Source organism: Engystomops pustulosus, chromosome 6 (genome assembly GCF_040894005.1).
Source record: "Engystomops pustulosus chromosome 6, aEngPut4.maternal, whole genome shotgun sequence".
NCBI lineage: Eukaryota > Metazoa > Chordata > Amphibia > Anura > Leptodactylidae > Engystomops > Engystomops pustulosus.
In genome coordinates, this window is record NC_092416.1 from 63,365,712 (window position 1) to 63,388,003 (window position 22,292).

Genomic DNA, 22,292 nt, shown 5'->3' on the forward strand with positions numbered 1-22,292 from the left:
GTAACCCGGGGACTGCCTGTATTCTCGAACGATCACCTTCAAATATACTTTGCCTCAAAAAGGTATCACCTGGTTTCTTCACTCTTCTTCTGCTCTCCATGGATAACACAGTACAAATCTACACTCTCTGGTTCTTTAGCTCACAGATCCTGAAATGATCTGAAAGATGAGTGTATTATATTTAATTCGATAAAAAAAGCATGTTTCTAGGAACCAAAGATCTGAAGTGACTCTTTCTGCAGCCACCAATTTAAATCTTCTCTGCTTATTTTCAAATGGAGGATATTTTAATCCGTAAACAAGGAAGATTTCACGTAAAAGAGGGAATTCTACCTGAGGGGGCTGAAAGCTAAGCGAGGCAAAATCTGGTGTCAGGTTCCCTTTAATCTTGCCTATAGGAGTGTGCCTTTAAGACTGCACCATCTGCAACTATTGTGATTTTTAATAATAGTAGCCCATGATTTTCTACTTATCCTCTGAGATAAAGTAAATTAGAGGTCTGGGGCCTCTTGAGATGTGATTAGCTGAACATTACAGCAAATAAACAGAGCACAATTTGCAGCAAAGTAAAGAAAATTGTTTTCAGCCTGAATTACATTGGGGAAAACATGCAGTGGTCTAGTCAGTATGGGAGGAAGATCTTATATAACAGAGATGTGATAATTCTGATTGGAGGGAAATGAATATGACCTGTATTGACATCAATTCCTTTATTCTGCTGTCCTGATATTTGACCCAATCATTAGGAATAACTTCTGTCTTTTTGTCCTTTAAGAGATTGCTGTACAACCATTTTTGTGAGGAGTACACTTTTTTTGCTTCACAGCATACCTCTAGAAGTAGTCCCTGTGTTGGTGACATCTGTCCTAGACTGGTTAGGGTATGCAGGTGCCGGGCTGCAGGGGTCAGGCAGAGATTAGTTAAACATTGTCCAAGTCTGTTGCAGTCTGTGGTCAGGAGAAAACCAGAATACAGGCCAAAGATCAGGTTGGGAAAACCAAATCCCAGGTACAAGACAGAGTCCAAGATACAGGCCTAGGGCCAGGGCAGGCACAATGCAATACAATTCCTGGATGCTTAACAAGGTCATCACCAGAAAACAGACCTGTACTGAACACTTGAAACTTGGAAACATAAAGGGTAGGGCAACCTCAATTGAGGGAGTTGCCTTGTGTTATAAGCAGTGTGTAGCCAAGCAGCAGATATGACAATTGTAACCAAAGAAATAAAGAATTTAAAATAAAGTCTTTCTCCTTTAAAGGACATCTACCACCAGAATTGTAAACCAAGCACACTTACATGCTGGTATGTGCCTCCTCTGGCAGGATCCACTCTTCTTTTAGCTCGGTTCATTTGACTAATTTTTATAGCCCTTTTTAAAAAAGCTTAACCCCCTTACTGCATCTTGATGTAATTGTTATTCGTAGAATGTGGCTTGAATGCACACCTTTACGTACAATTACGCTACAGCGATCGCCGTACCAGGTACTCATCCGAACGATCAACGCAGTGCCAACCTCTTCCATGGCAACATCAGTATTGCAGAGTATTTCAGTGAACAAGTGATCAAATGCTTACTTACTCATGTCCTACATTAGGACAAAATAAAACAAGTGAAAATAAAAAATGATTTAAAAAAAAGAAAAAAGTCACCTAGAGCCCACATCCTATGAAAAAAATCACATACAACATAACCCAGTAAATATTGGGTATCATCCCGTCTGTAACAACCCGTATAATAAAATTAAATTGTTACTGAACCCATATAGTGAACTCTGTAAACAAAAAAAGCTCAAAAATTATTATGATATTTTCACATCCAACCTCATAAAAACAGGATAAAAAGTGATCAAAAAGTAACATTTACACCAATATGATACCAATAATAAGTACAGTTCACTCCGCAAAAAGCCCGAAAACAGCTCTGTAAAAAAAATAAAAATATTATGCCACTTATTACATTGCGATGCAAAAACATGCAAATCTATAACAACACTGAAGAGAAAGATGGGATACGTACAAAGGACTAACCATAAATGACAAAATATTTTATTGTAAATAACTACACATATGAACAGGACAAAGAAAAAATTAAAAACACTTAAAAGGATACACTCACAGGTGTATCTGGCTACCAAGGGTCAGTAAACCCTGTAGCCCCTCCCACGTACAGACAATCCAAAAGTTTATATAAGTGAATGTACAGGATGACACCAGGTGTCCAAACCACAATCAATAATGTAATTGCAAGTAAAAAATCAATAGCTGAATGGCGCTAGGTATACAAAAACCTGGTGATCAGAACAAGGCTGCCTGAGAAAAGATGCAATGCCACGTAATATGGCAGTGCATGAATGATACCTATCTGGATTAAGGTGAAAGCCAGTACCACAGGCAGACCAAGTCAGACGGGGAGGGATATGGAGCGGACCCCACGCGTATCGTCACCTGACTGGTGACTTCCTCAGGGGTAAGTGCTTAAAAGGATACACTCACAGGTGTATCTGGCTACCAAGGGTCAGTGAACCCTGTAGTCCCTCCCACGTACAGACAATCCAAAAGTTTATATAAGTGAATGTACAGGATGACACCAGGTGTCCAAACCACAATCAATAATGTAATTGCAAGTAAAAAATCAATAGCTGAATGGCGCTAGGTATACAAAAACCTGGTGATCAGAACAAGGCTGCCTGAGAAAAGATGCAATGCCACGTAATATGGCAGTGCATGAATGATACCTATCTGGATTAAGGTGAAAGCCAGTACCACAGGCAGACCAAGTCAGACGGGGAGGGATATGGAGCGGACTCCACGCATATCGTCACCTGACTGGTGACTTCCTCAGGGGTAAGTCTACTTATATATGTTATATTATATATATTATATGTTGCATTTAGGGATACGTGGACAATAGTCCTTTACGCACTTTTCCAGTAGTGCCCGCTCTCACTATTGTGTAAAACATGCAAATCTCTCACCAAATAAGTACCTATATTGAGTTCTATATTCTACAAAACAAGTTAACCATTAAAGCTACTGTATAAAAATGAGTTATCACCATAATTGTGGTGACACATAGAATAAAGATTCTTATTAATAATAATAAATATTATTATTTATGGTATGGCCAACAAAGAAAGAGTTAATAAAATCTCATCAATTAGTTATTGAATCCCCCTAAATTATGTATCTGAAAACTGGATTTCATCCCCCCCAAAAAAGCCCCCATATGTCCAAATTGCAAAAGTTTACCACCCACATATGTGGCATCAACATACTCAGGAGAAATTAGGTATGAAACTTTGTGGAACTTTTCATCATTTAATCCTTTCTGAATGTTTAATTGTCTACAAAAATGTATAGTCTATAAAAAATTACAGTTTATAAATTCCACCTCCATTTTGTTGTAACCCCTGTGAAATACCTAAAGGTTTAACAAACTTCTTAAAGTTGTTTTTCCATTCGTTGATGGGTGTGGTTTCTATAATGGGGTAATTTAACGGGTTTTACTATCATTTAGGCCTCTCAAAGTCACTTTAAGCTGCACAGGTCCCTATAAATATAGTTTCTGACGATATTCATAACAATTTGAGAAATTGCACCCAAAATTCTAAACCTCCCAACAACCTAGAAAAATTAGAAGATGTGTACAAACCCAAGCCAATATAAATCAGATATTTGGGAAATGTGCATAATGAAGTTATTTGGGTGCTATGACTATCTACCTAAAAAGCTGTGAATTTTGAACTTTAACTATGGAGAATTTGTTTTTTAAGTTTTGCCAAATTTCCGTTTTTTGCATAACTAAAAACACAATATATAATCTAAATTTTTCAAATAATTTGAAGCACAATGTGAAAACAATCGCAAAATTTCCCAGATATGTTATAGTGTTCCAAAGTTATAACAACTTACTGTGACACAGGGCAGATATAAAAAATCTGGCTTGGTCCTGAATCCCTAAAATGGCATAGTTCTAAAGAAGAGCAGATCCTTCCAGAGGGGTTACACACCAGTAAGTCAGAGTGCTTGGTTTACAACCCTCCATCCTGGTGGTAGATGTCCTTTAAAGAAAACCTGTCAACAGATATTGGTCTATTAACGATTACCTGTATGTTGTCTAGCAGCTTTACACCTTCCAGATCATGATTCTTTCATGGCCCAGTTAGCTTCCATCATCCATGCTTCCAAAATCAACTTTGAAGCGAGATGTAAATTGGTTGTATAAGTCGAGGGTGCAAAGAGTTTAAAACGGAAGTCAAGCTCTCCCTGCCTCAGAACGCCTCCTCTCCTATGATTGACATCATGGACAGGACTTCTGGAGATCTGGTTAGTGATTTCTATGGGTGCAAGACCAGCAATTACAATAGCGTTCTGAGAAAGAGAGATCTTGAATTCAGTGTTACAATCTCTGCTCCCTTGACTTTATGCAACCAATTTATACTCACTTCAAAGTAGATTTTTTTTTGGATGATGCCACCACACTGGACTATGAAAGAGACATGGTCTGGAAGGTGTTCAGCTGCTTGACAACATCCTGGTAGTGGTTTGTTAGGTCCTGCGGACATGTTCTCTTCGAGGAAGAGCTGTAGGGCACTATTTAACTTAGCAGATATTAGAGAAACCACTTCTATAATATAGGAAGACAATGTTGAGACATCTTCAGGAGTTCTGTGCATGCGAAGCAGCTTTGCCTTTGGAGTCAAGATCGCGCAGCAGTTGGCCTGTGTTTTGCGCATGCACAGAATTCCGGCTTCATCTCGGTAGGAGGATCAAAGAGGCTACTGGGGTATGGAGTAGCCGTACCATGTAGCCTCAGCTCCAGCTACTCCACGCCCCAGTAGCCTCTTTAGAATATTAGCATATTACCCTGATTAAAGATTAGCAAAGATAGAGGGGAGTAAAGGGCTATCCTTACATACGTTAGATGCACCTACCACCGCATCTACCTTCATAGGTAGATCCGTAGTGGTAGTTTCCTTTAAGAATCACTCAACAGCACAGAGCATTGCAGCAAATGATCCCATTCCTATAGTCTCCTGTTCCTTCTATCCCACAGCAAGCCAGTCATAAACCTACAACTTCCTTTCCGATATATGTGACCATATTACAGTCGATTTAATGTATTCACCCCCTATGAAGCCTGAATCTCAGCGGTGCCTTCTTTGTACCCTCTGATTGACATCATGGACAGGACTTCTGGAGATCTGGTTAGTGATTTCTATGGGTGCAAGACCAGCAATTACAATAGCGTTCTGAGAAAGAGAGATCTTGAATTCAGTGTTACAATCTCTGCTCCCTTGACTTTATGCAACCAATTTATACTCACTTCAAAGTAGATTTTTTTTTGGATGATGCCACCACACTGGACTATGAAAGAGACATGGTCTGGAAGGTGTTCAGCTGCTTGACAACATCCTGGTAGTGGTTTGTTAGGTCCTGCGGACATGTTCTCTTCGAGGAAGAGCTGTAGGGCACTATTTAACTTAGCAGATATTAGAGAAACCACTTCTATAATATAGGAAGACAATGTTGAGAGAAAAACTTCAGCTTCAAGGAAACCTACCACTACGGATCTACCTATTAAGGTAGATGCGGTGGTAGGTGCATCTACCTATTTAGGCCTAATCCTTTACTCCCCTCTATCTTTTGTAATCTTTAATCAATGTAATATGCAAATTTTCTAAAGAGGCTTCTGGGGCGTGGAGTAGCTGGAGCTGAGGCTACATGGCGCGTCTACTCCACACCCCATTAGCCTCTCTGATCCTCCTACCCAGACATCTTCAGCATGCAGCTACGAGTAGCTGCACGCACTCCTCCGCCGGAGTTCTGTGCATGCGAAGCAGCTTTGCCTTTGGAGTCAAGATCGCGCAGCAGTTGGCCTGTGTTTTGCGCATGCACAGAATTCCGGCTTCATCTCGGTAGGAGGATCAAAGAGGCTACTGGGGTATGGAGTAGCCGTACCATGTAGCCTCAGCTCCAGCTACTCCACGCCCCAGTAGCCTCTTTAGAATATTAGCATATTACCCTGATTAAAGATTAGCAAAGATAGAGGGGAGTAAAGGGCTATCCTTACATACGTTAGATGCACCTACCACCGCATCTACCTTCATAGGTAGATCCGTAGTGGTAGTTTCCTTTAAGAATCACTCAACAGCACAGAGCATTGCAGCAAATGATCCCATTCCTATAGTCTCCTGTTCCTTCTATCCCACAGCAAGCCAGTCATAAACCTACAACTTCCTTTCCGATATATGTGACCATATTACAGTCGATTTAATGTATTCACCCCCTATGAAGCCTGAATCTCAGCGGTGCCTTCTTTGTACCCTCTGATGCATTTCGCCAGTGTTATCTTTCATACCCACCTTGTCTAACAATGCTTCCAAAACTGGCGATCATAAGACACGGCCCCCTGTTATTATACCCAAAGGGCCAGAAGAGAGGCTGCGGAAAAAAAAAAGTTACATTTCAAAGACTTTCTGCCTCATTTGCTGCATTTGTCTTTGTCAAAGAAAGAAATAATTAGTTTCTTTCATGGCAGACTGAATGTTTAATTAGATAAAGATTATGCAAATGAGCACATTTAGTGACTGTTTTCAATTTAAAGGGACTAACTGATTTCAGTGAATACAACTACAAATTAAAAGTGCTTCAGCTCCGCCGCCAGCACGCACTCACCGTATAAGTGGGGTCTGTGATAAGCACAGGTAGCACTTGCTCTGATAACCTTGTCCTTATTAAATACAAGGTTCTTTTCATGGGAGAGAAGAAAGGAAATCAGAGAGAAATGGGAATAAGGAAGATGTTACATTGTCACAGTAAAACCCTTAAAAAACTTAGATATAACAGGATATCTAGTAGGAAGAACACTATTTTATAAAGTTCCTTGTGGATTAACTAAAATCTTGGGAACGTCCATATAAATAAAGTAATCATAAGGGAGAATCCATTTTATATCCTCTTCTAAGAACATTCAGTAAAAGAAAGGGGTGGCTGATTGGAAGATTTCTTTGGAATCCAGTTTTGCAGGAAAATTATTAATTTATTTAATTCCAAAGTCAGTGCTAGAAGTCATTGGTGTTCCCCACCAGAGACAACTAGAGATAAAGCTATTTACCCCTAGCAACCTTAGACCACAAAGAACAGTAACAAAGACACATCTACTAGTGTAGCTGACTATTTAACTAGAAGCATGTTACAGTTATCAATCAGAGCTGAGAGCAGGGGCCATTGAGCAGCTCACTGCAGTGAGTAAATAGGAAACACCTCCCCTGGACACACCTGGCCAATCACAGCCATGCCTAGTAGCTAGGGATGTAAAGCTGCCTGATTTTATGCTCTGCAGCCTATCAAGCAATATGTCTGGGTTAGGCGGAGCTGCCGAATGGAGTACTTCGAACGTAATGTTCGGGTCCACTCATCAATGGTCCTGGTGCCATTAGACCAACAGGGCCTGCAGTTTATTAGAAAATTAAATAAGACCCAACTTATATCCCAGATCCCAGAAATGTATTGTGTATTTGGCTAGAATTCAAAATATCTTCAAATGAAGTTATGTCCAAAAGATTTTTTAAAGTTTGGGCAAGGACTTAAATGAAGATTTTCATTCCACATTCACTTCTGGCATTTAAAGCATAACTGTAAAGGTATAGTGATTCTACCAAATTATTATATGTGATTCCCCATTTGAAAACAAACAGAACAATACCTACTTTGTGTTGCTCACCCTTTTCTTTCCAAAGTTATAGCATTTTGTGTTCTGAAAGTGTTTGACAAAAATCTTTCTCACCAGATGTGAAGTTGGTGGAGACTAATAACTGTCAGTCTATGCCCTCAAGCTGAGGCCAGTTAGCTTGCCCACAGATCCCATAATGCCTCTCAAAGTAATTTAGCATTAAATCCATATAGTTTCCCACAAGTAAATCTAGTGAACACTGCACCGTGCACATACAGGATGTATGGCAGCATTAAGAAGCATTAAGAAGCAGGGAACATGTAATAAGTGGGAGAAATAATTAGGACATAAAGTCTATAGCCTGCGTTTTGTGAGCACTAAGGGTTAATAGCTTATTTGCACAGTGCTGATACGGCACATGACAAGGTGAGGAAGAGGAGCAGCATGAGGTGCATAGAGAGAAAGAGAAAGTTCTGTAGAATCACAGAATGGGATGGAGGGAACAGGGAGATATTATACCTCACTATTCTGTGCAGGAGACATCTGCATTCATTGCCTTGTACACATCCAGCTCTGCTCTGTCACATGACCTCCTCCTTTGTGAGCAGGAAGCAGCAGCCTCTCCCCTCCCATGAAACTGACAGAGAAACAAAGTACAGATTCACAGGGGTTATCAGCACATGGAGAGGATGCAGCAATTGCAGCTCTGAGGTAATCTGAGGGAGATAACAAATAACAAAGGTAACAAAGATAATAGGCAAAGTTGTTTTACATCCAAAGAGCTATTGAGTTGTGGGGAAAAAATCTTTAAAGTTACTCTTTAAGTTCTGGCTTCCAACCCCGATTGTTGGTGTTAGTGGTATGTATCTGCTGCAGCCCATAAGCCTACTCCACGCAGGCCTTTAAGAAATTGTTACATACTATTCAGTCACGTGTAGGGGCATCACTTGAGGGGGTGCAAAGGGTGCAGTCGCAACCGGGCCCAAGAGGCTTAGGGGGCCCATAAGGTGTCACTTTCCCATTTGAGAAGACTAGTACTATAAACCATACATTATAGTCGTTGGCCTGGCACAGACTTCACACCATCAGCTTTAACTTACGCCACTGGTTACGTGTCTTTAAGATGCTAACAACCTCTCAGCCATATAAATTTCCCCAGTAGGATATCTAAAGATGGTCAACTCAAGGAAGCAGACGAACCAGTTTTCATCTTTCCCCATTCAGTGGCTCATATATAAGGGTCCTGAATAGAGACAAGCAAATCTAATAATTGGTTCTCAGATTTGGTACTAATCTGGCATTCTTATGGTACCAAATAGAGTGCCTACAAGTAGGTCATGCACAGTAACTTTTTACCATTTCACCTGTTACAAACAAGGACTGTGTTAAAAGCGCTAAGATTCCTAGTACTGTATAGTGTCACAAAGAATGGTTTAAAAATCTGCTCGGAAGCAATTGTCTTTTTAATGTCTTTCGAAGACATTAGATTAAAATGAGAGCATTAGAGGAGGTTTGTTCAAGTGATGGAATAATAGAATCATGTTCTTATTCAGAGGTAATGGCAATTATAGGGTTTTAACCACATGTTCCCGAGCTTCTGATACTGCTTCTGAAAAGATTACGTACTAAAATGTCTTCTGTATAATTATAAAGGCATTGTACTAGCATTGTGCTAGTACGGGGTAGAATAGATAAATAATTGTATTAATTGCCCCTGAAAAATATACCATAGTATAAGAGCCTATATTCCTATCTCACATATAGATAACTATCCTAATAACTAATGATAGGCATACTTATCAAGGGGATGGATCTATATTTATAGTGAAAAGACATATTACATACAGATATACACATGAGATACAAGGTGGAAGGTAAGTCGGTGCATCAAACCGCTCTGGAACCTCAGTCCCTATATTTGAAGAAACGTATTAGTCTCAAAAGTCTATTGTCCTACCCCACCAAATTGGATATTGATATCCTACCTGAGAATAGACAATCTATAAAAATCACAGAGGAACCCTCAAAGTACTAGGGTGCCAAACCTAGCTAAAGCAGTTTCACTGAGGTTGCTGCCTTTGAATATTTTTAAGGTTGGTTTAAGGCCTACTGTTTGGGAAAGGGTTCTTTATTTTTTTTTTGGTATTGCTTTCATTCATGAGAACTGTAATATGTGAGCACCATTTAGCAATAAATCCAATGCTGCTCCAGTCTCTTCTGTCTTCTGTCCAGTCTCTTCTGTCTTCTGGACAAATGAGGAATTTTAAAGATAAACAATTATATCCAGTTTCCTAATTAGAACCGACGCCTGTCAAATCCTTATTAGCAACTCATTCTGAGGTCTTAACTTTAATTTCACACTGTCATGCATGTGTCGGGATAATTTAGAAATTTATCAGCAATTCAGAAATATTTGGCATTGTCTTTCTCCTATCACAAAGAATATTTTTATTTGGCAGTCAGGGCAATATTTCTCAATGTCTGTATCTGTAGCATGGCTGTGTACTTGGCTGTTATGTCTATGGGCAAAGTTCACTGTTATGGAGTAAACGCTTGTTCATAATTAGAAAGAAATGGCTGATTTCTTCCAAAAATACACCAGACTTATTCATAGTTTATACAAAGGATTGCAGTTGACCTACAATACTACATACAACCAATGTGCTGTTTTTGGGAAAAATGAACCAATGCTTTTTAACCTTTTTCAGCTCTTTAAATCTCTCGCCTATCCAGTGGCCTAACAAAACTGGAGTGACATTGTCTGCTAATAGTATAGAAAACATTGAAAGCCTTTTCTATGACTTACATAAGGAATGAGGAGAAGATGAATTAATGATGAATATGGCAGATGTAACTGTGACCAATCAGGCAACAAGTTGGGCTAGCTCAATGTTATATATCTCCAATCATCACCTGATTTTACTGTATCATTATTTGATCATATATTGGACAGCAATTCATCATGACATGGCAATTATTAAAGCAAAGTGCAGGAAACATGCATAACCACTGTGGGGTCTTTCATTCTCCTGACATGCCATCAGTGTTTCAGATGGGTCTATCCTTTCAAACACTGGCATTAGGGTCTACAGCCTAAACTTGTACTTGTACCTTGTACCTTTAATTATTTATATCATTAATAGTACTGACAAGAGGCAATCGCATTTCATAATTAGTTGCTTTCATAATATGTTCAACCCATCCAAAGCTGCTAAGTTGTTTTCCGTTGTGAAACCTCTGGACCAACTACTGGAACAACTCACATCACTATTACTGGCGCCCTGTGAATCTTACATTAACTCTGGTTTAATTGAAAATATTTACTTCTCTATGATATTAAGTTCAATGAACAGATGCCAAATAATATGAAACATTTCATGGGAGGCCATTTTCTGCAAATTATATAGACCAAATGAGCCATCACCCTCTTGTCTCAATTCCCTACCCCAACACCACTGTCACACCAGTAATAAACAGCTCAGTCCTCTCTGACAGGACATTGTCCCCTACCTCATCACCAACACACACTTTCTAAAATGCACTGTGCTGTACAGAAGCCTCTTCATTGTATCTATATTTCAGTCTGAAGGCTCTTTTAGAAATGTAATGATGAGGAATTGTAAACCATGCACACTGACATACTGGTGTGCACCCCCTCTGGTAGGAGCTGCTCTTCTTTTGGCTTCTTATCCCCTTTTCTTTACTAAAGAAGGCTTTTCAAATTATGCAAATGAGTCCAAGAGGTGTTAATTTAGCCTGGAGCCTCTTAGGCTAATTTGCATAATGTAAACTAAATGTTTTTTGCCAGAGGGGACACACACCAGTATCTTAGTGTTCTTTGTTTACAATCATTGATTCTGGTGGTAGATGTCCTTCAATTGAGGGGACAACATAAGTGGCTATCTTAGCTGATGTGCTACACAAGCAAACATTTTACATACTTCATACTATGTGAAGGTAATGAACTCTTTAGCAACATCTGCCATGGTTAGCCTTGTTGGCCTAAGGTATACAACTTCAAGCTTCAGTACCCCCTAAAACTGTTGCAATCAAACTATTGTATACATGATGTCTATTGCCATGGCAGTCACTCGCTTTTTAAGAATAAGAAACAAAAAGACACTATGGGATCTATAGCCTTAGCCAAGACAGTGAGGGGAATCATTTTAGACTTCCAGGTCCTAAAGCAAAATCTATTACAAAGGCCGCAACTCACATTTATCATATGATTGGTTTTCTGGTTCTTCATGAAGCCAGAACTTTGCACCCACACCCTTGCTTCGACATTAAACTCACCCATTAGAATTGTTCTAAAGTATCTTATTATAGCAACTACATAATCCAACATTTGCAACTAAATGTAGTATATGGTAAAGAATATGGTAAATAGCAGCCTGTAAGTAAATTGAGCCATAAAGAATTCAGGTTTTATTAGTAGAACAGATCAAAAAGTTAATTTAATGGAGTATTGATGGCCTACTTTAAGGGATGTCTATCTATATTGGATCGGAAGGAATCTGACACCCAACACAGAAAATGGGTGAATTAAATGGTTGTAGCTTAGCCTAAATGAATGAGCTCAACCTGGTTGTACCTGAGCAGCAGACTCTGTGTACGGACTACTGAGATATTTTTACTCGGAAAAGCCAGTTAATTGCACGTTTTATTATCCTAGACCACCAAGATTGTTGAGGTATGCTACATAGGTTATTGCACTATTTGTGTTGGAACGGGAAGACATGCTCTAAAGCTGAGGGACTCACGTTACTGGTGATGTTATTTTTACTGGAGTGTTGTTGTCTGAGCAGTTTGTGCTTTGGATGTTGGGAGAGATTGTGCAGATTCTAATTTGGCCTCTTTGTAGAGTGAAGGATGAAGTGTGTGTGGGAAATAATACCAGCTATAATATTATATAATGGGTTTACAAGAAGGCTATTAGTGATGCTGTGGCTGTTTTGTATCCACCAAAGTTCATATGGAAGTTATAAAGATGAAAATGAGACTAAGCAGAGTTTGGAAGCAGATTGGCTTTCCATTTCATGTCTGTGGGCAGACTTACAGTACAGCGTCATTTACCACAGACCAATGGTGTAAGAAATATCTCAAAAAGACAATGTTGGTTGTAGAATGGTATTGACTAAGGTCACTGTTTTCATATCTTAGAATGGAGAACATGCAGTTCATATTCTCTTCATTTTTGTTCTTCAGCTTTATCTTCTTTATTCTCTAATTTTCGAAGAAAAATATTTTTCCGAGACTTGAGAGAAGATGACATCAGGGGCTGATCTTGAGTGGAGCAGAGTGTGGTGTTGTATCTGGCTCCAGAATCCATTAGGTTTTTGTTTGTATGAGGAGAACAGTAATATAAACCTTATATTAGGAAGGCATTGGGCAGTTTTCTGATCAACACAATCTCCAGAATGAAGGTTTTATTATTATTAACTTTCAACCACTTGGATCCAGTTATTGTATATTATATATACTGTATTATGTAACTCCTCTGAATTATACAGGTAAAATGTGTTTTCTGCATGGAATTCTGTTTTCCTCCACCTGAAGTAGATGCCAAAACACTTACCATGCATGTTATACCCATGAAAAGCTCCTGGTGTTAATATTAGTCACACTGGATGGATTCCCAAAGTGGCACCTCCAGTCACACGTACACCAATTACACAAAGGAGTCGGCAATAGCAGCAGAGATTCCTGTAAGCTGTAAATGACATACAGTCTAGGACCCAACAGTGAAAAAGTCACTTTACTAGATAATAAACAAAGCATTTATTATACTGATAGTAATGGGTCCCAAAAAAGTAAAAGGGAAAAATTCAGGCAGATGCATGGCATGCCAATGATTCACTTAAAATCAGAAGACTCTACCTTAAAGGACATCTACCAGCAGGATGCAGGACTGTATGCATATGAGCCTGAGGGGCTCCAGGCTTTATAGATGTTAATGGACCCTGGAGCCTCTTAGGCTCATTTGCATAGTCTTTGATGCCGGTGGTAGATGGTGGTAGAACCTTCTTATATTTGTTGTCCATGGCCTCCTTTCTTCTAAAATCAACTTTTAGAATTAGGCAAATAAGCCTGAGGAATTACCCTAGCCCCATTGTGATCTGCAGTTAGCGCGGGGTAACAGCCCTTAAAGCCAGAACAGTGAAGGGTTAGGGTAGTCCCTAATTTCCATTAGCATAATTTTAAAAGTTTCTTTTAGAGGAAAGCAAGCCAAGGATAACAAATATTAAAATATTACCACAGTCATGGGGCCTGGATGTATGAGTAAGTGTATCTGATTGATCATGCTTCGTTTAACGACAGATTTCCTTTAAGGCATTTTTAGTATTTCTGCATCTGCTTCTGATGGAACATTGTAACATTACAAGAAAGAAATGTTTTGGGGGTAACTATCTTTCATTTTAATCCAGTTTCTAGCATTATAGGTCTTAAGTGGCGCTGGGAGTTGGTTAGCGAAAGCGTTGGGTTGAGGACCAATTTACCGTGAAGGTGCACATCCATAGATTTATGTTAGGGCCTCAGAGGAGATCTGACACGTTAGCCTGAGCTGCACTTGCATCTTCCCCAAAGCAAAGTAAATCCACATGTGTGGGACAAGGTCATGCCATACCAACAGTGAGTCTGGAAAGTAAATTATACCATTATGTCATTCAAAGTTCAAAGTTCAAGTCAACTTGTTGCCTCTTCTAAGACAGTTTTGAAACAGCTCTACCAGTCGCCATATTTGAGAATTCTGTAACCTCCAATGTTGCTGCCTCTAAGTAAATAAATTTCTCCTCATCCATCACCCACTGGGTGACCACTATGCCATCGACTGACACAAGATCCTATGTATTTCACAGGGTGTACTATCTAATCCCATTTCTACATTATTACATCCTTAATATCCCAATCCTATACCTCTTCTTTACTTGGAGATCTCCATGTTTTGATAAGATCGATAAAACCAGAAGGTCACAGTAAAATCCCATCATACCTTCATGTGTATTGTTTTATTCATTTGTGCTTATGAAAGTATTCCTTCAACATCTCAAAGACCCATTGTCTATTTAGATGAAACTATTTAATGACATTCATAAAGATATGATGTTTCTCCTTTGTGGTTTTGGCAGAATGTTGATCATTTGTAACACATAACTCCTCTGGGAACTAAGATTGTCAAGGCTATAACATCTAAAACAGCTTGTCAAGGTTGTTAGAATCTCATAGGAACTTTTTAGCTATTTTAAATATGTTTAAATTGGGAGGGGGCATACTACAGTGCTTATGATGGCTTTAAATAACAGAGAAGAAAAGATCATCTCACCCAACAATCACAGCATATATAGTCCAACGATATCCAACGATATCTAATCCAATGATATCCAAGCGTATTCAGTTCAGAGGCAGGATAATAACAAAGGGGATATCCAGCTGAGAGATAGCTGGTTTTAGTAAAACATTTCTCTCTATTTGTACGACTTTAAAAACAAAGATTGGAACATGGATGCAGCAATCAGATGTGTTCACGTAGATTTCAACCTATGCGTTTCGGAATAAATTCCTTAATCATGGCCGATTTTACCTGGGAAACATAATGAACACGATACACCCCATCATTTGTTTGGGAATAAATAACATACTTCCAAAGAAGAATGGGACCCATAGCGGACAGATGGGGTATTGGGGTTCATTTTCTGTACAGAACCAAACAGGACTGGCCCCCAATTTTTTAAAGGGCCTTTAATAGAATTCACTACCAATAGTCCTAAGCTGGTGACAAAAAGTGTGTTATAAAGAAGGGTTGCAGGAATTGCAAGCTAAAAGTCAAGAGTATATAAATCATCTATCCGTCTCTGGAGTCTGTTTGAACTATTTGGTTCATTTTATTTCTATATTTCATTCCTATAGTAAATTATAGTCTTTTGTGAAAGTGTCATGATGACAACACTTTACACTCATGAGTAGAGTCATTATTATAACCATAGGGACTTTGGGACAGAAAGAAAGAGATCTGATTGCTTGTTCTGAACCTCTATGTCACGATGATAGCTTCCACCCAATAAAACCAGGAGTTCTAACTCCTCCAAATTTGCAGTATGTTTACATCTGTAGAAAAGAATGCAAATTCTCAGGGGCATAACTTGAGGGGGTGTAGAGGGTACAGTTGCAACTGGGCCCAAGAGGCTTATGAGGCCCATAAGGTGTCACTTTCCCATATGAGAAGACTAGCACTATAAACCATACATTATAGTTGAAGGCCTGGCACAGACTTTGCACTGCGGCCCATCCATTTCAAATTACCTCTGATGAGCGTTTTATGCTTCTGCTGCATTGCAGCCTTGTGGGAAGATACTCTCTGGGTATAGACACATGTTCATATTTTTACATGCAGTTTTTAAACCCAAAATCTCAGTCCTGGATTTTAAAATCTGTTCATGTGTTTTGGGTTCTATCACACATAGGAAGAGATTTATGTACTTTTTTGGCATAATATGTATGATAACATGAGTGATGCATGGGTATTTTTTATGCCAAAATTTCCAACTTGCTGCTAAATTTGCTGCCCCTCGACACTACTTTACCACAAGATGGACCTGAAGTGGGACTTAGTGGAAGGCTGTCTGGCCTCCCGCTATCTGACAGATCTAGTTAGCGTGGAGTTTTCTTTCTTGGTAGATTTGATCCCCCCGTCTAAATCTTATGTTCTCACATGGCCAGAAGATTGAGACTTGTTCTGTATATGTACATGTCCTCCATTGTTTCTTTGGGCAATTGAAAAAATAGGATGAAATGAAAAAGTTAACACCAGGAGTTCAGCTGCCTAAGCACGGTGGCTCAGTGGTTAGCATTACAGCCTTGCAGTGCTGGGGAGCTGGGTTCAAGTCCCAGGGTCAACATCTGCAAAGAGTTTGTATGTTCTCTACGCGTTTGTGTGGGTTTCCTCCCACACTCCAAAAAGATACTGGTAGGGTGATTAGATTGTGAGTCCCACAGGGGACAGGGACCAATTTGGCACACTCTGTGCAGCGCTGCATAATCTGTGTGTGCTATATAAATAAATAATTATTATCCTTTTATTTTATCCCACAGGTAAATGGCAAAATATTTTTCCATTCACTAAAAATAGTGGAGTTTGCCAACATTCACATAGCCAACAGCTATCTCATGTTTTATAGGAGACCTAACATCTGGCCTTAACATTTGTTGCAGCAAAAATTTTAACAAAATAGGCATCCAGGAACACCATGAAAAATATTTTTGTAAAATGAGTCGTATGGGGTTTTACTATATGAAAGTTATGTTGTCTAAATAGAATTCCTTTAATCTTCTCAGTACTGAAGTGCTGTTTAATAGAACTGTATGCCACATGTTTGCTATTTAGAGATGGTTGACTTTTCTCATGTAAGTTTGTGGTCTGCAAAGTTTTCCAAACTGAATAAAAATTCTCCTTTTTTTTAATTCAGAGACCGTATGCACAACAACAGGATGTGTTACTGCAGGTATGTCATGGGCAACCCCTTCATTGCATAATGCAAAGTTATTTCATTACTTTTGAGAATTCATTTAGTGATGCATAGTTATTTAATTAAGTTACACATAGAAACCCCTTGTTCTTTGCTCTCAAAATAATCACCTGAGGGTGAGAAGTTCCATGAAGGTTTATGTGTTGTAATAGTTGTTATTGTTTTTTTAGCTGCAAGAATCATCCAGAATATGGACCCAACTATAGAACCTTGCACTGATTTCTACCAATATGCCTGCGGTGGTTGGTTAAATAAGCACGTAATACCAGAGACCAGCTCCCGCTATAGCATCTTTGATATTCTTCGAGATGAAATGGAGATTATATTAAAGGGTAAGGAAATCATGAAGAGTTTAATAGTGTGAAAGGAAGTATGGATTTCTAAACTGCGGAAATGCGAAATGACTAATCTCTTATGCACAGGTTACGGAATATATATATATATATGCTTTATTGGTATTGGTCCAACAACTAGGAACAGTGATCACAAGGCAATGTCCAAAAACACTGGGGTAGATTTATCAAACTGCCTAAGAGTAAGAATGTGCTTAATTGCCCATAGCATCCTATTACAGCTTATCTTTCATTTTACCAGTGCTTGTGAATATTTTAAAGGGGAGCTGTGATTGGTTGCCATGGGCAATTAAGCACATTCTCACTCTTAGGCAGCTCCATAAATCTACCCTAATGTTTGCGTGTATGAAAAACAAAACTAGAGGTCCTGAATGTACCCATTTTTAACATCAAGCAGTTCAACAGAATTTAATATACAATTGTTCAATTAAAAATGGAGGACGACCATTTTTATAATCGAGGCGATTCCAGTAATCAGACTATTCTGTGGTTTTAATCATGGTACCAAAGATAGAGGTTAAGGTTTTCTACTAAATTTGTGAGTCATTTAATTGGCACATGAGGACAGTACATGAGGACAGTACATCATGAGATTACTGCTATATAGGGGAACTATGAGGAATCCATGTATGGGCATTGTCATTACATGTAAACAACAAATGAAACAAACCTAGAATCCAAAACAATGCTAACCAAAGGTATCAAGATCAAGTTCTTTATGTACTTTAATTACCAGCAACAACCTATATTTTCTATGTTGTAAAGGTTTACTGGAAGATTCTGAAGAAGATGACCGAGATGCCTTTCAAAAAGCCAAAATTTTGTATAAATCCTGCATGAATGAAAGTAAGTAATACAAACATTTTAAGAATATGTTTATTGGTATCTTGGCAATCAGGGCCCTTGGTGTTTATCTGGAACAAGACGATTCATATCTATTAAGGTCAGGAGGCAGGTCCCTTCCATAGTCCCAGACCTGCTGCAAAATTCCGCACAGTTATTATCTATGTTAATATCTACTGCACTTTTAACAGGGTCGAATTGTAGTGTATAAATATGTTGATAGAATTTTTTTTTGTACATTTTTTTAAGATACTTTGTATCCACTATCATAACTATTGTTATTCCCCATCACCCCTTTATTGTAGTCCTATGACCATTCACACTTATCTTTTCCTTACGAAATCCAGAAACACTAATGACATGACTTTCCAAACAGAATGTTTTATCATTACAGTTTAGTTGCAGCTGGTTGCTTTAACATTGGAAAGGTTCCATCAGATTGGGCAGAATTCCTTCCATTGTAGTAACAAAACACAGATGGCCCATGAGGGTTTACTGTACAGGTGCATTACTAATTTTAAATAATTAACATAGAATAAACATTCAGCATCCCAATTTCCAAATTCTGGCATATTGTATGGTAAAACCCCAAATGTGAATTTATTGACCTTTTGCCAGTCTAAATATATGCATGAATATATGCAAAAACTGTTAACAACAGGACATATCTAATTTCTTACGGCTCCTAAACCACAGCCTGTATATCTTTTATTCAAATATAAAGTATAAAACATAACAATACATAACACAAACATTATATACAATGTATTTATATTGTATTTACAATAGCTCACCTGCTGGTCCAGCCCCATTCATACTTTTTTATTTCCTGAGAAATAACAGTAAAGTAACATATAGCAAAGTACTTAAATAACACCAAATGCCACAATCTCTGCCCGACCTATTATGACAGTATCAACCAAACCAATCAACAACCAAAAAAAAGACCCCAACAAATAATAATTTCTGGGTATGGGATATATCACTTTCTAAACAAACACAGAATACACAATACTTTCCCCTTCTCCTAAGACACAAAGTCCATAGGTCCAACGTTTGCGTTAGGTAGTCCAGACCAGTGTCAAAAGCACCACCACCATCGCCTTCCTCCCAACCTAACAATATACACCTGGTCCCCAACTTAGGACATTGACTTACAGATGACTCCTAGTTACAGACGGACCTCACTGCCTCTTTCCCCCTGCCCTCTGGGGAAGATCTCTTGAGGCTTTACTTTAGTCCCAGCCTGCAATGATTAGCTTTAAGGTGTCTGTACTGAAGTTTTATTGATAATCCGTGTTCCCATAACAGCAAAACATTTAGAAAATAAAATTGTCACTGAGACACAAAAAAGATTTTGTCTGGAGACACAATTATAAAATATAGCAGTTCCAACTTACATACAATTCCAACTTAAGAACAGACCTAAAGAACTGACTTCCTGTACCGTCAAAACAACACTATATACAATGTACATTAGAAACATAAGCAAAAGTAAAAAACGAAAACTAAACAACAGCAATCAATAACATAAAGCCCTAGTTCGCCGCCTTACAACATAAAACAAAAATCTGTAGTGCACCATCAGCCCATCACCAGGAGGGAAGATGACAGACTAAGCTACACTAAAGGAGAACCCCTCCAAAGGAGAGTGCCCAGCCTCTAATACTCCAGAGAGTGTACCTTCACCAGGTCACCCAGAATGTTCCTAACCACCTCATCCACCAGGAGGATTTTAGGCTCAATACTAAGCACGGTTATAAAGAGTTATAAGAGAGTTATAAATGTAACATATTGCAAGTCTGAGCTCCTTGACTTCATTAATTTTTTTTTTTTTTAGAACACAGCATTTTTACGAAACACTGAGGGGAGTTTCTACTATGACTTCTCTGCCATTATTTGGTGGAGAAGGCCTGTATTAAAGATGGTCTGTCAGGGAAATTTGGGACACTAAACCACCCACTTTTCCTTATGGAGCTGTAGTTCAGTGTCCTAAATTGTCTTATAGCAAGTCCTTTCATGGACGCTATAAAAAAAAAAAACTTTATAGTTATCGATAAATTGGTCCGATAAGGCTCAATGGAGCCATCTCTAGTGCTCTTCGCTCCTGCACAGTGCATTAATGAAGCAGCCCGGCTTCGTGTGCACGGCTCCTGCAGGGTTTAGTATGTAGGCTTGACTGTGGGACTGCACAGGTATGGGGAGCTTTGGAGCAAGATCTGTAAAAAGGTATTTTATGAAAACAGAATTGATAAAGGGCAATTTGGGACAATAAATCACTGTTTTATAAGGACTGTTGCGTGACATTACAAGTCATCTTTAAGCAGTGTTTGAGCTTTCAGTTTTTGAGCTTTGGCTAAAGAAAACACATTTTAAGTGCAAAACATGAAGGCACAAACTGTAACCTAAAGTTATCTAAAACATATCAGTTGAGGGTCAGTGCCAACTTTTTTTAACTTTATGTCTATAATGGAGGAGACACTGGGTCCCTTAGGCCGACAGGTCGAGACTGGGTGAGTTTCCAGATTGTTCCTATCAGGCGGACATTTTGTACCTTTTTCAGATATTGTAAAATCTGCTAATTATTGATGTAGTTGACTTGATCCTTAACTACCTAAAGAGAATGCTTTGGCTAGAACTTCAAACTGACAAGTTCAACAAAATATGTCATAAGAACTGTGTTGCACAAATTACATTTTGCTCCTCTTGTACAATGAGTATAGTGGAAGCATGTTCAACATAATCTTTGGTCATTAACAAAAGAAAGCATTCTAGCATAACACAGAAGATAGCTCCTTTAGTTTATTTTGGGATTTGTCCATCTTTTTCCAGCCAACACTGATAGACTTTTGTACTTTGGTGAGCATCCATTACTTTTCTTAATCTCTGATCTGAAATATCTAACAGCATATTGAGATGACGTCAATGTATTATGTTTCCACACTGATTGGTCTATCTTTACGTCCAGGTCTGATTGAACAGAGAGACTCATTACCTCTTTTAGAACTTTTAACTCTTGTTGGAGAATGGCCAGTGGCTTATACAGATTGGAACCTCACCAAAGGTAACACTTAGCACATCGTTTCTTCTAAACAACAGCCTCATGAAAACGCTGTTAATCAAAAATGAAAGGATGAAGTCAAATTAAAGGGAAAGTCTTCAGTACCAGACAGATGTTTCAAGAGGGCTTTAAACGTTGTTAAATAAAAAATATAACTGAAAGGGGTTTTCTCATGAACAAAAGTTAGGCCCTATCCACGAGTGCTGAGTGCTGAGACCCCTACAGATCACGAAAACAAGGGCTCCGTCGGACCGTCCCAAGATTAATGGAGAAGACAGCCGCGCATGATCGTTCTGCTCCATTAATCTCTATGGAGCTGACGGAGATCGCTGACAGAAAGCGACAAGGGGTTTAATGGAGGTACGTGAGACCACATCGGCGCCTTTGTTTTCGTGCTCTGTGGGCGTCTCAGCACTGAGACCCCCTGATGATCAGCAAGTTTGACCCTATCCAGTGGATAGAGCCTAACTTTTGTTAATGGGGAAAACCCCTTTTACTACCTTATTTTGCGGCTGATTCTTGTTTTTTACATAGTATGGCCCAAATATATAAAAACTGGAGCAAACTACCTTAGTGCACTTTGCCTCACTAATGTGCCGTTTGCACCAGATAATCCAATAACAGCACGTGCGGTCATGTGCCACAATTCTGTTGAAGCCTAAACATAACTTTATCTCAAACTACACCTAAGAACTACCACGCCCCCTTAAGTGCAAAGTGTCACCCAAAGTGCACCCGGGACACAAATGTAACGATTACAAGTAATAAATACAAGTGCAAGCATAAAAGACTATTTTTTATTTCAAAATTACAAAAACTGGCACAGACACAAT

The 22,292-nt window shown here is 38.8% G+C and overlaps 1 protein-coding gene across 2 annotated transcripts in view; it reads left to right on the plus strand.

Annotated features, from left to right (window-relative positions):
* The window catches only part of MMEL1 (membrane metalloendopeptidase like 1), a 157,588-nt gene that overhangs the window by 95,012 nt on the left and 40,284 nt on the right, over positions 1 to 22,292 (plus strand). For both annotated transcript variants that reach the window (XM_072156329.1, XM_072156328.1), the window contains exons 3-6: positions 17,143 to 17,178; positions 17,373 to 17,534; positions 18,321 to 18,401; positions 21,367 to 21,462. In XM_072156329.1, coding sequence (XP_072012430.1) covers positions 17,143 to 17,178; positions 17,373 to 17,534; positions 18,321 to 18,401; positions 21,367 to 21,462 — 375 coding nt within the window. The remainder of the gene's footprint in view (positions 1 to 17,142; positions 17,179 to 17,372; positions 17,535 to 18,320; positions 18,402 to 21,366; positions 21,463 to 22,292) is intronic.